This window comes from Neodiprion fabricii, chromosome 6 (genome assembly GCF_021155785.1).
Source record: "Neodiprion fabricii isolate iyNeoFabr1 chromosome 6, iyNeoFabr1.1, whole genome shotgun sequence".
In the NCBI taxonomy this organism is placed as follows: domain Eukaryota; kingdom Metazoa; phylum Arthropoda; class Insecta; order Hymenoptera; family Diprionidae; genus Neodiprion; species Neodiprion fabricii.
The window spans coordinates 24,012,847-24,027,961 of record NC_060244.1 but is presented as its reverse complement, the minus strand read 5'-3'; the positions used below and the strand labels follow the sequence as shown (position 1 = coordinate 24,027,961).

At 40.7% G+C, this 15,115-nt stretch overlaps 1 protein-coding gene across 1 annotated transcript in view; it reads left to right on the top strand.

Moving 5' to 3' along the window:
* Positions 1-1,922: 1,922 nt before the first annotated feature.
* Positions 1,923-15,115, top strand: part of LOC124184663 (3-phosphoinositide-dependent protein kinase 1) — a 335,224-nt gene continuing 322,031 nt past the window's right edge. The window contains exon 1 of the mRNA XM_046574638.1: positions 1,923-2,053. Coding sequence (XP_046430594.1) covers positions 2,030-2,053 — 24 coding nt within the window. The 5' untranslated portion in view covers positions 1,923-2,029. The remainder of the gene's footprint in view (positions 2,054-15,115) is intronic.

Sequence of the window (15,115 nt, the reverse complement as noted above, 5' to 3'; positions counted from 1 at the left end):
GTTTTTATTTTTCTCTTTTTGTGCAAGCGCGAATATATTTTTTATGATCTTTGTTCGTTTGGATTTCTGCACCCTTAAAATAGGCACTGAACCGAAACTCTAGGACTTCAAGTAATACGGATTAGTCTATAAGTTTTCAACATAGATGTGTTGAAAAAACTTGTCACGATACCGCAAACCTTATGTCACTAATTTTTCAGCCTATTTCCGAATGATCGTTTCAGCGAATTGGACAAAATTGTTGCCTGAAATGTTGCAGAAAATCTTCTCAATTTAGTTTTTTTCAACTCTACCAACATTTTGCAGCTGCATCTCTTTCGATTCTTTTTCTAATATTGTATTGCATTCCTTTGGACGAATTAGATACAAGGCATTTTTGAGACCTTTATTCTATACGGTTTTTGGAATATAAAATTTTCAACTTCGATGATTTCCGATGCAAAACATATTTTCAACCGACTGTAACTTCCGAAAGCCAAACTTGATCATCAAAGTTAAAAATTGGAATTGTTCTCATTGAAAGGCATTGTTTAAATAAACAACTCGAAAGTGTGCAGCATGCTTAGAACAATGAAATTGTACTCCCAAATTGAAAAACCAAATTCTTGCATTGCAATAATCATTTCGTACATTGCTGTCTAACTTAGGCACATTTTTATTCTTTCAATTCACGGAATGAACAACAAATTAATTTCAATCGGTTTGATCACGGCGAACGGGGGGAGGGGGGTGTTTACTATTCTCCTTTCTCTGTAACAGACTCCTTACTTCACCGCGTCATGAAGGTATAACTACGTTTCGCTAAGCTGCAATAGCCCCCGTTGTTTATTGATACCGGGGGCCACAGATGCCTTATTCTTCTGGATAATATTTTACAACACGGCCTGCAGTGTCGACTATACCGAATAGAGGCAAAAAATGTAAAAACGTGCTTCGGTTTTTCAAGATTTGAAAAATTTCTTCCGTCCGAATTTCTCACGAGATATCCGTTCGATAGGTTGTTTGATATATAGTATAATAATCCACTTAAATAAACATATATGTACATGAATGAAAGAAAACTCTTAATCGTAACGGAAGTGAATTCGTGGCAGAATGATGGAAAAGAAAATAATAAATTTAAAAAAAATTGCATATACCGCCGAACCCGAAGGAATAAATCAGCGGTCGGACGGAGTTTTAAAAATGTTGCGTATCAGTGACCGGGTGCGCCATCTACTCGCGTTGTGAGGAGGTGTTTAAAAATGGTAGTTTTTACCGGCGCAATCGGTGTGCGAGTTGGTTGAGCGCATAGCGAGAGGCGAGCCAACATAACCCAACCTAGCGTAAACATAATCATCACGGAAGCGAGACTGGAGTGCGGAAATCGTTGGGAAACGGGCGAACCTAGATCGAGCGAGGGTCGCGATTCGGGCGAAGATGCACCGTTGTCCGTAGAGGGGGGGATGATAGAATATTTGAAAATTCTGGGGCGCCGATCAGGCGTTAAGAGAGGGTTGAAATACGGCCCGAACCTTCCGTCGAGGCGACATACAGCCGCGCACCGTCTCGCGAATCGTCAAATTTCGCGTATGCGGATGTGGGATTCTGGATCTTACCTTGTCGGTGGGCCCTGGGAGGGCCCTGGGAGTTCGGCCAATGCTGAGGAGCGGCTTTGTCGATCGCGGCACTCGAAATTCGGACCGCGCGAATTCACTTGTCACAAATTAAAGTAACACCACTGACGGCGGCCATACTGCGATCAGGCATCGCTGGTCGTCCGGCAGCTCGGCTCTGGCAGCGTTTCGGGGAATCAGTCTCTGAGGGTTCGCCGACGAGCGTCGAGAGGGCGCCACCGTGCGGTCTGAAGGTGGCTTCGACCGGCCTGCCGACGGATACTCGCCGTCGAACGCTATGGCTGACAGTTTTTGCTATTTCAAGATAGCGGTTGCGTGTGTGACGACGGTGTGCGCCGAGTGTCGCTGAACCTAAAACAGCCTGTCCGCCGCTGCTTTTATTTCTGTGCAAAGTGAACCACACTCGACTCGAGATGTCCGAGGCTCCAGCACCGATGGTAAGTGCATGACATTACCCACCGTTCCCCCCCTTCATGCCCCTGTCAATTGACAACACGTCGGTCATTCGCGCCCGGCTGTGCGACAGCTGCTGCTAAAAAATCCAGCCTCTCGTCGTCGGCCACCCGGAGCAAATTATCGTCACTCTCCTTATTATTCTTCGCCACTCGTTACGTCAAGGTACGTACGTATGCATGTACGTACACAACCGACCGCCGGGCGCACGCGCCGCCTCGTCTTCCTTCTTTCCTTCCTTCCTAGCGTCGCTTGGCTGCGTGTGTGCTTGCCTGTGTTTACGCCGGCCGTCGGGGTCAATGTGATTCCTTATCAATGCTCAGCTGTGCGGTCGGGGCCGCCTCGCCTTCCCCTTCCTCGCCTCATTCATTCCGTTCGAAACCCCGTCGGCTTCTCTCTCTTTCTCTCTCCCGCCGCCATGTGCACCCGCCATGAGGCGTGCGTGGGTGATTTACAGCATTTAAACTCCTGACGTCACGCGTCAAAGTCGACGATCGCAATTGTCACGCCACATTGTCTCGGCGTTGCATCTCTCCGTTTACGCATTGTGAGATTCGTACACACTGTGCCCTAGATTGTGTGTACATAGGCGGCGAACGTAATCCTGATTACGATGTCCTGATTTATTGGAGGAGGATCGATTATAAAGAAATCAGTTCTTCGGCGAAAATGTTCTACAGAAATATTTTTCTACCGAATACTTTCCGACAGAAAGGAATTCGAGATTCGCATCAGAAATAAACCTGCATGAATTATCTTACAGAAGAGCTGTTCTACAGAATATTTTTCTACGGAACAGTTTTATAGTTATACACACCCAACACAATACCCGTACTACGAAACACAAATTCAACGCAGATAATTTAAATTAAATCAGATTAAATGAAATCAGAATGTATGATTTTGAAACGATTCGATGATTGCTCCGAATTTGCGTTGTGTCAAACACAATCTGTAAAAAAATATTCTACGGAACAATGTTCTGTAGAACAATTCTGCCCGTAGAATAATTCATGCAAGTTTGTTTCTGATGTGAATCTTGAATTCCTTTCTGTAGTAAAATATTTCTGTAGAAACGATTCTATAGAACATATTCTGTAGAACATTTTCGCTGTAGAATTGATTTCTGTAGAACCGAACCCCATTCGATTTACTTCTTCCTGATTGTTTCGTGCTTTTCTCGCAATGATTGTTGTCCATGTTTCAACCTTCTGGCTATTAAGCTAACGTAAGAGTTGTGGAATTTTATTTGCTCGATGTCTTGTTGACGGTATTATCTCGGAATGTTGATGCATAATAAAATCGTCTTATGTAAGGTTACAGACCAAATATTCACTGTCATTGGGGACAGTCTGAACGAAGAATTTCCAACTAATCGAGTTTAAGGAAATCGCTTCTATTTTACATTCCAAACGATTCTATAGTTGTATCAGGTTTTCTGTACCTTCATTTCACAGTTGTAGATACGACTCTATGATAGGTGGAAAAATATATTTTTAGCTGACAAAATCTTTGAAGAAAGTGAATCACCTCGTTCACAGCAAATCAACGTGATTATTTGACATACCGGTACGAAATTGAAAAATAAAAACTAAATATCATATTGAGTAGCATCAATGAATTATTGAGTAAATTATAGTTAAAATTTTATCAACCATATCGTTGGATCTTTTCACATCACGCTGTTATTTTTCGAATACTTTGCTTCCGTAATGTTTTTAGTACACTGTACGTATATTCTTTCTAAAAATACGCACTACTTTCCTTCTCATCCTGATCTTATTTTCTTCTCTTTTCGTATTTTCGTATTTTTGTATTTTTGTATAATATACACGAGACGCGTGTCGTCATGCTTAAAGTAAATATTCCCTGTTCTTAAATCCCTCCGTTTACGTAATCATTTGCGACTCGCCATTATGTCCACCACACGTGCTATTAACGGGGTCTCGTATCCCCGTTATCGCTTCGCCGGAGATCGCCGCAGGTGCCTGTACAAGAGTACATACATTTTATCGTAAATATCGCAATATTATTCGCAATCGTGATTTACGTGAGATTTAGCAGGGAGTACTTTATTATTGATTGACAGCTATGAGATTTCCAACACGTTTGATACGCAGTTTGAGTGTGCAGCTGATTGCTGTATAAATATGCGCTATATATAAGGAATGGACGTCGAAACAACTTATTTCAGATTTTACTCTGCATAGACCATACGTACCAATTGACAATGTATATATAGATACTGTTGTACAAACTTTTTCCAAAAATCCAATCTCGAGAAGTGTAATTAAATTTTCCATGGCGATGCACATGATCTCGTGATATTGAAAATTTTATCAGTGCAACGTTTACGATGTGTTTGGTAAGGCCTTCGGATCTACAGAAATCTATCCTAAAGAGGAAAAGTTCTGCAGAGAATACCGTACAGAATCTCTTCTACAGAAATTTTATCCTACCATTATATACGCTTGTCTGAAGCTCAAAATCAACGCACTGATATTCTTCAAACTTGAGTACTGCTTCGAAGTTATCGAAAAGTAGGGAAACAGTGATTTTTCTACGTTTCGTTACGTTAACGTTACTAACTTCCGCTAACATCAATCTAATGAAAATGTCTTAAATCCTCAAACAATTTTGAACTAATCAGCTCTAAAATACGGTAAAAACTGCAAAGTTTTAGATTACGACTTTCGTGACTAGAAATTAGGGCACCAATGCTACCGTTTTCTCAACCGCAACCCGGAAACTCGGCCGGGCCAGGCACAACGTGTATATTTTAGATAAACACAGATGCTAACAGAGCCGGCGAGGCTCACGTGCCTGTGCCGTATTTGTTATGGATTCAAGCAAGAAGTGTCCCCTCGAGATGATTTCCATTACACAAAGTTCCGAGCCGTGGCCTCAAAGTCTGCATGCACGTCACGCGCCTCGAATCGAGGATGTTGTCATTTGCGTACTATCAAGTATTCGCTTTTGTTGTTATACGTCCTACGCGAGAGTATCGGAAAATATATGGGACACGATATCGAATTTTCAAAGACGCGAAAATTTCTTTCACAGAATTTCAACATGCCCGAGTTAGTCCAAACGTAGAAGAGCCAGAGCACAAAAAGTCAAAGTATAGAATGTCGTCGGTAAAAATGATGTGATGGTTTTCTGTACTTTACTTTTACCCTCTTTCACTTTTCTATATTACAAGTTTCTTACTGTAACATTTTTAAATTTTACAAAACGGATTTCCGCGTTGTTCGAAAATTCTACATTGCGATCACGTCTTATTTTCTAATATTTCCAAATCATCACCCCCACCTTTCTGCTCATCTCCATGTCTACTGCTCGATTATAATAAATTTTCAACCGCTGCCGTCGTCGACTCGCTTCATCTCGATTAATTTTTTTCTCATCGCACAATAAACGAACTGCCGCGTAATTGAATATTCACATATTTATAGTCATCCAGCTAGAATTTTACTCGGACATTTTTACGATTATAACCGTATAAATCATCATTACTAACGCTATTTTTTCCTCATATTCTCATCCTCATGCAGCAGCAGCGGCACCAGCGGCTTTTATCGTACGTTCACGCATAGCAATCACTTATCTCTCCTCGGGATGTGCCAATAAGAATTCGAAATGATTGTGATGTAAAAATACGAGCACTTAGCTCGCGCTATGTCGCGTGGCGCGCGTGTATCATGACATACGCGCACAGACCTCTGTCGGGGCTGCGGGCTGGATGCTCTCGGGAATTGCTGGTACGGGGCCGTTCACCCTGTGACGGCCGACCTTGTCCCGCCCCCAGGGGTTGGAGCACTTTGGCCGCTGTCTGCTGCGCAATATACACACGCTGGATGCCCGATTATTGCCTTCCTGTTTCCGCGTGCGGTTCTTCTACGCAACTCGAATGAACGGATACGCGCGAGAGCGAATCGTTGTTCGTCGTTCGCGTTAAGTTTCTGATCGTCGAACGATTGTATCAGAATACGGAGTGCAAAGGTTTGTCGTCTCTTCTTCTTTTTCTGTTTCTCATATCACTCGACGTGGGAGAAAATGCGTGATATCTTCGTCTAAATTAATCCGGAATGAATATTTATCTCCGTCTCGAATTTCTCTTATTCTTGCCCTCGTCGTTTGCTTTTTATTTCTTCTCTCCACTTTCAGGCTCATTTCATTCCGAGCTATGCCACCTTCTTATTACGTATATATATACGTATTTAACCACCTTGGGATTTACAAAATTCAATCGGTAGTCTGACGCGCAGGCGCTACGCAATTCGAGAAGTGAAATTGAAATTCATCATACTTTATACATTTTCGAAAAATTTCCTGTGCAGATCTCTGACAGAGTTGGTTAATACTAGGCGTCGCATGTTCCAATAGGTATTTTGTCTGTATTCTGCGTTTTTCGTTTCACGATATCAAAAACGTGCGCATTTCTTCAATCTTTACGTACGTATCTAAAATAAATTCGACGAACAAGGCAAAAGGCAGGCAAAGAAGAAAAAATTATTCAATAATTATTAATCAATTCTATACAATCCGTTGAAATTGTTTTTGGGTTTTTTATTTATTTATTTCACGTCGAACTTCTCAGTCGTTGATATTTGCCGCATTTTTTCGTTTCATCTCTTCTTTCTCTCGGAGGCCGGACGGACGGAGGACTAGAGTTAAGCAAATGTCGGTAAGGTATATTTAGGAAGGGTTTAATGCGAGATGAGCGCCACCCACGAACGCTTGCGGCTGACTACTTATATTAGAGGGAAATCATTTCCCACGCACCGGCACGTGCAGACTGCGAGATACGATAGTAGAAGATTCGTCTATCCAGGTTTCTGCGCACTTTCAAGGTCGACCTCTCTAAATGCCACAAGCTATAGCGACTACCGCAGCAGCTCTTTTATACTATCGGGTAACCGTTTTATGTCAGACTCGTTCGTGCCAAATAACCATTATACACTTTGCACACGTAGCTGTCGCTGCTTTAAGAGTTATCCGAAATTGATCCTGATACAGACTCACGCTGATCTTCGATGATACCTGCATTCTAGCTGCACACGATCGCTTATGCTTCATTTTTATGTGGAACCATTTGAGGGACCATTTGACCTGCAGATTAAGTAACGAGTGATTGGAAGATTTCGATCATTTTACGTGATATCTAATAATTTCACTCGTTTCACGCGATTTCTCTATAAGCTGTAATACTTTCGATGATTACAATTTCGAATATGCATAGATGAATTGAACTCGGATTTCACACAGTTTTCAGTGATTTCGATACTTACTTTTGGGAATATTCTGCACCGCCGCTTTGAACCGGCTCGTGGAAAACCGGGACGTATAATAGTAAAATTGGTTCAGGACGGGAAGTAACAGCGATGCCTTTTGGGATCGATTCTCGTGACCGATGTCGGTGATGCGTTAACGATCAGGAAACCGCATCAAGGATATCATTGGGGAATACGCGTGCAATGAACGCGTAGATGCGTAATCGGTGGCAACCGGCGATAATAACCCTGCATAACGATCGGCGATGGTTAGGTAGTAACAATGGTTCAGACGGACGGAAGGGGGCGATTTTCTTTTAGGACCTGTGCAGGCTTTCCAGCAGCAGTAGAGTCAGAACCAGCAGCGGTTACATGGCAAGTCCGATTCGAATATACGTACATTATACATACATATATACATATATATATACCGATTCCCATTGTGATCGTCGGATATTGATCTTAATTTGAATCTACAGGGATACTTTAATTCGGATCAATTGGTGATTGGTGATATTGGGGTCGTATCAATCAATTATCTTATTGGAAAATAATAAAACTGACCGCCGAGACTCGCGTTCACATTTACGGACAATGGTTGGATCGTGAATTATACATGCATTGTATCAGAGTGTGCGGTGGTGTATTTGCAAGGGAAGAAGATGATGCGGGAACGTAAAATAAGGCATAGGAAACAAAAAAACAGAGAATTAATAATTGTCAAACAATCTCTGTAGGATAACACGATGTGGCGCAATAAAAGCGGGGTTCGGAATTTACACATAGGTGCTAGTTTTTATTTTCACGTACGCGAAAGTAAAAAGTCAAATGAATGTTAAATACGTCAACGTAAATGAGAAATATTCTATACGTAAACATAATATCATTGAATTTCATACGAGTTGCTTAATTATTTATCCGATCGTTACATTCTTCTTCAGAATAATTCGCCCTCGATTTTTCGTCGAGTTTTTTATTTTTTCGCGTATATTATACAGCTTGACCAATTGCATTTTTAAACCCATGTGTACGCATATATTATTATAACAGGAAAATTGTTTAATGAAATTCCCTGAGTTACAGAGATACGATCTCAAAACTGTTTATCTTTGAACGTAGACCGCGATTGTCGCTCGTTATGGAAGAATGCTGATTGCAATTTTTCCTCCTTCTCGTCGTAATCGCAATTGCATGCACAAGATTCTGTAACGTAAAAATAAAAGTGTAGTAAATCACAACGCGGACGAGGAAATTATTGCGTATACGGAACAAAAAGAAAAATTCGTATTATTTTCGTGGGATGCAATTACCCGCTAACCCCCGGTTCTCGAGATAGGTTGAGACATCCGCTTTTCATGTGCGGTGGGATGACGCTGGTGACGTTATAGCGCGAGAACTGCGACGAAGAGAAGAGTCAACTGTTGTAGCCGACACGGGTTCGCCCCTAATTTGCGGTGAATTTAATTTATCCCGATTGAATTTCCCGCCTGTGGGAATTTCACGAGAAACACCGGAAACAATAATCTCAATTTAGACAGCCGGTAGCGGCGCGGCCGCCGCGGTTCGGCAAGGCATTAGCCCCGCATCCTTTGGCGGCCTCAGCTTATGGCTGTAACTGGATTTCGACGAGAATATAGGGGCAGGGAATTAAAGGGTGAAAGGGACTTCTGTCTGGGTCGAGGGAATGAACTGGCACACAGAAGGAACACCGGACAGATTAACCGGAATCGAGGAGTACCGGGCATCCCGGTCTGCGCCTGCCGCAAGCGGCGGCTGCTGTACACTTTGCCGCAGTGATTCACGATGATTCGGTTACGTTGGCAATGCAGAATCAGCCGGCAGCGCCACCGCCGGCCATCTTTTTAATCGTAACCCAACCCATGATCGTTGAACCGAAGGTAGCGTCCATAAATTACGTCATCGATTGGGGGGGTTTAGATTATGATTAAAAATGACGGGGAAGGGGTACAGAAACAGAAATCATTACGTCATATGTAGAGAGTTGAAATTTACAAATAAAAAAATATTTCTATTAGCGCGGTCTCGCGGAGGCGCTGTGGCTCTCCTATCGCAAGTATACCTATACATTGAACTCGGAGCCGTATGTAAAATGTCAAGGATTAGATAAGGTTTCTGTAATGTATACAGTTCCTTTCGTTATGCTGCTTTCAAAAAATCTTTAGCCGAGAAATTGTGTTACACACCTAAATAGAAATAGGAACGGGCGGGGAGAGGGGGATTTTTCTCATGCCATTTCAAGGAGGGGGGAGGGGGACTATAAATCTGACAGAAGATGACAAAAGAGGGGGAGAGGGTAAAAAACCCTGAAAATTTGATAACGTAATTTATGGACGCGCGCTAACCCAAAAATACAAACTCGATAGTCATGGTAGAATCGACAAATAATCATTCCATGGCTGTACCGTGAAATGAAAATTTAATCTCAATATTTCAATTGTACTATCAATTACTGTGTTTTGATATGTGGAAACAAATAGAACAAAAGTATCGTTACCGAGGTGATGTATTTCCTTCAGCTGTTCTTTTTATCATACTTTTTCCAGATCGCGATTTTGAGATTATAATTGCAGGCGGGCGTAATTAGCGGCGCGGTCTATTTCCTCGCTTCCTTCTTTAAAATTTTTTCTTTCTAATTATATATAATATGAAAACTGTACTCGTGCGATCCAGACACATTTTTTTCCCTTCTTCGTATTGCAATTATCAAAATTGAGAAGGAAGAGGAAGAGGAGGAGGGCGCGCTCCATCGAGTGCGACCGGAAATTTAGGAAGCCCAATGGCTTATTGTTAGTCTCCTCTTCATTCTACCGTGAACTCGTGTTCGCTGGTGACTCGAGCTTTTATTGTTCAGCTGTGTTGGGGGGACGTCGGTCTGTTATATTACGTAGTCGGAGATCTTCGCTGGAAAGAAACGGGGGCGACTAAAATTGCAAAGCCGGAAAGAGGGAGTCAGAAATTTTCAACATTTTCTTAAATCCGGTTAATCGACCTATTGGAAACCAGAAGTTAAGCGTTCGATGTCTTTGATCCTCTCCGTGTGGAATGGATTAAGAAAGGAAGATAAGGGAATGTATTCCAATGAATGAAATTTGATTCTATTTACGTATATTCGGTGAATAAATAATATTGTTATTTTACAATGAAATGAAACTTCGATTCAGCAGAGTTAAATTCACAAAGAAAAAGAATCTACGTAACGAAAACATGTTTTCGATTAGATTGAAAAGGCGCTGTTGGTCGATGGAAAAAAATAATATGAGCGAAAACATGGTGAGATAGCTCGAGTCGCTGCCTGTACAGTTATCCGCTCTTCCGGTACGTCTGTTCGATCGCCTCGAAGATTAGATCCGTTTTCTTTTCGCTCCAGATCGTCGTCGCGTCGCTTGACTGTAACAGATGCTTATTGTTAGACATTTTATTTAACAAAAATGTAATAGGAAGCAATATGATACATAATCGAGATTTGTCAAAAATATTTGAAACGTACCGACAAAATAAGAAACATTTTTAGTCAATATCGGTTCTAGAGAAAATTCAGGACGTCACGTGAGTTGGGTTTTATGTTTGATTTAAAAAACAAATGTGGGTTTCAAATTCGGAACTCGTATATTGGCGTTAAATGCTTTCACATTACATCAACCATTCTCATTCTTGTTACTTACGTTGCGCAGGCATGTTGGCGTCGCTATTCTTCACTGGGCGCAAAATTATTACAACCTATAACCATATTCATCCTAAGGAACGGCGTTACACATATTTTTATATAGATACATATACATGTATAAGGAACTGTATTATTTTTCGGTTAGCAACAGCGTCTTCTCCAGAGCCAAACTTAACCCGTAGACCGCGGGACGATGCTTTGGCAGATCTAGCGAATCTTGCCTATAACACGTAGGAAGTGGAAGATATGAGTGCGATTTGTCTATCATCTACATATAATTTTCACGGCTAGATATTATGTAAGCGTTGTAGTGAAAACATGTTTGTAATATGTAAGTTTTTACACAGGTTTCTATAATACATCTACGAGCGAATAAATTCGCAGAAAGACTTCGGAATCGCGTGTGACCTATACACGTATAACGAAATAAATTTCCTCTCGTGACGCGATGTTGTTTAAACAGCTTCTAATATTACGAAAGAATCGCCTTGCGAACTTCTCGTCGTCAGCCGGTGGCAGCCTCAGTCAACAACCTGTGCAAATTTTAACTCAATTGATCAGTTGATTAGTCAATCTGGTTTCAAATGCGACCCCGTGTTTGAAATATTATTAATATCGCTCGTCCGGCCGAATTGTTCCATGTTCAAAAATTCCGTGTTCACTTCCGCCGTGTTTGCGGCAGTTAATTAATTGACGCGTTTGCGTTTCGTAGAGCTCGATAAATCTATACATATATATATATATATATATATATATACGTATACACATGCATATCTACACGTATACTTGATGTTGGCAATTTTATAGAACGTCACGTAGTCGCGGCTCGATAGCCAGCAGTTGTTGGAAAGATATTTATGCGTCTGAGTTTTGACAGCGCCGAATAGAATTACCGACGCGTAGCGATGCTTCCCAATTTGACACAGTCGCAACAACTAATCAGATCCTCCTCCAACATTTGTTATTTCGTCTATTCGTTTCTCGGTCTAGCGAAAAAAGAGAGAAAAAATTATTTCACTCAATTATTCAAAATAACGTCCAGCTGTTCAATATTGCGAAATTAAAAATCTATGTTCAGTTTTATCAATCCAATTCTGACTGTACGCTGAGAAAAATTTCATTTCTCATATAGTTAATGTATAAAATTATAAGAAAATTTGGTTACAGTACATCTGTAGTTGTCGATACTACATTTCCTGGTAATTGTAACATATTAAATTCGTTAGTTCAATTTGCAAAATTCTTTTCAGTTGAACAACAACAATAAAAAATAATAGCACCATAACGCACTGTAATTTATTTGCTTATGTCTATCAAACTTATTTTTATTTTGAACCCAGAACTGTATTTTTCAAATACAGTAGAAAATTAGAATAATTACAGATTGAACATTAATCATAACTAAAAAATTTTCTCGGTGCTTACGCCGAAAGACGGGACGTAGGTTCCATTATTTTCCAAAAGCTTGAAGTAATCTCTCGGTCGTCGATACGAATCTGAAGATGTCGTCGATGAAAGGAATCGGTCGGTGAATATCTGCTTAAACGGCCCACGTTACAAGATTTCAAATGTTATCGTTGGATCGGCGAGTTGATCGACCGGTTTTTGTGGGTCACCCTGTACGTAAAGTCATATCGTTATGCATATAAATTCGTCGACGCGTACGAGGTGCTGTGAAAATTTGTAAAGGTAGTTTATTTACCGCGCTTTTAGAGCAGCGTGTAATATGTTTATGCGAAAAGCGGCTGATAAACGGTTACGAAATACACCGGAGCTCTAATTTATTTGGGTCAACGTTGCGGTTCCGCAACGTTAATCAAGATCATTAATACCGACCGAATCGTGCAGGACGATTAACAAATATTCGTTAGACGAATCTCTCTTTGACGGCAGATCTACATAAAAGTGATAAACGTCACTTTGGATTGCTGAAACGATACGGTGCGGGGACGACGACGGTAATGTCACGCGTATTTATAACGTCGTCAATTCTTTATGCACGGGGTTTAATCACTCTTCAAGCGGGGTTTACACGCCCGTTCGAAGTTCTATGAAATTCTTAAAGTCTTATGAAATCTTGTGAATTTTGTGAAATTTCATCCAGCCTCGTAAAATCTCACGAAACCCCGTTAAACCTTTGAAGATCTTGTTGAAACTTTTAAAGCTCCTGCGAAATTTGGGGTGCGTAAATGATCATCCGAGTATTAACTGGTCGCATGAAAATAATCAACGTGCGGAAGAAAAACTTCATGGTCAAATAATGTTTTACATTAAACCATAGTTCATGCCTTCTCCGTTATTTCTTTCAAAGGATTCATGAACAATATTCAGGACGTTTTAATATTGCATAAAAACTTCTTCATCGTCGGTAAATCGAAAGCTACATTAAATATGTCTTATTGTTCCGATCCTAAAGACTCGAATAATTCCTAATTCCTGTATCTATAAAATTTAAGATTCGAAATCGAGAACCGAACGCATCTTTAGGCCAGCGCAATAAACGTGGGCCATGATCTGGTTCTAGTGTAAATATAAATCGATGCGACGGTCTAATGCGGGTAAGATCACGATTTCCTCTTCCTGCGGCGACGCAAGCGAAACACCCGCCAACGTTTGGGTTTCTACCGTATCGTTATCTTTTTTCCGCTATTCGTTACCGGAAGAGCAAGTAGGAAGAAGTTATAATAATTGGTTAGCGATCGCCGCAGGCGTCTTTAACCGCACGGCCACGTTATAACCAAGCAGTATTTTTAATCAACTGTCTAATCTTTTTTAATCATCCCATACCCTCTCGAAAAGCTTAATTTAGCTATTCAAATGAGTTTACTGATCCCAGCAAGCGCAAACTATTGCCTGCCAAGCGTAAATTTGAAGAATTTATTTCGTCTGTAACTGTATAATCAGGCCCCTACCAGCTGGTAATCACTCGGGCCTTTCGATAGTTCAGCGTCGTTACATCGTCGCGATAATGATAAATCTTTCAATCTGTCCGCGACGAGTCTTAAGTCAAGATTCAATTGATTTTATATACCGAAAGAAAAAATTTGCCTTAATCGTTTCGCCGGGAGCGACAATATTTTACGCTGAGAAACTTTAAGGATCCAGTATAAAAGATTTTTCCTCTTTAAATATATAGTATAGATATGCATTCATACCTATTATGTAATTCTTATCTGGTCTGCATGCTTTTTGCGGTCGGCTGGCTGATAACGTCGAGTCAACGTTTGTTTATGAAATGCGATAATTAATTACTTAGGGAAAAAAAACCTTTAGAAATAATCACAGTACAACAACACTAGCAATGTCCTGTTATGGTGTATTTTGTAGAGTGGCTGTTCCCGTAGCTTGTACGAAAAAAATTACAAAAACTAATACATAAGAGTTACTATGAAAATTTGAAATTTCATTTAATCATCGATTCGCATTTTAGGAAGCGTATTTTTCACTGATTCGCGTGTAACTACCACGGAAGTAGAATCGAGCGCTTACCGAATGGTAATAAATTGTAGGTGGAAAGAGTTGAATTGAAGCGCGTCCCGTCACATGGCGGCATCAATGCCGAAGTGGCGAACGAGTGAACTCTTGACGTTTCCGAGAGATGGCGCTTAATGGTTCAATATCGCGACGGGGTTTGAGTTACAGCGGAGTTTCAATGCCGATATATGCGTATGCCAAATGGTATTTTATTCATAAATAGGAGGTTGGACTGTTGATTGGTTCTCAGAAATATACAATATATATATATATTGATAATAGAATAGAATATAGACTGATAATCTATAATTTGAGACCCCACCTTTCTGAACGGTCCAACCTTCTGTTTATAAATAAAATACCATTTGGTTTTTTTCAATACGCAAAATTTTAGTTGGACAAGCCATTGCGTTCTTTTTTTTTCAAGTATTCAAACCCGCGTTTATACCGTGCGCGTGCGGCACGTGTTATGTGTTAATGGTGCGTCACCATAAACAATCGGGTTCAGCCGTACGCGTTTTATTTATTTTTTCTTTTACTTCAAGTCTCTCGGTTCTTTTTCATTCTCACCTATTTTTTTATTCTCTTATTTATTCTTTCTCGTGGTTTCGCTC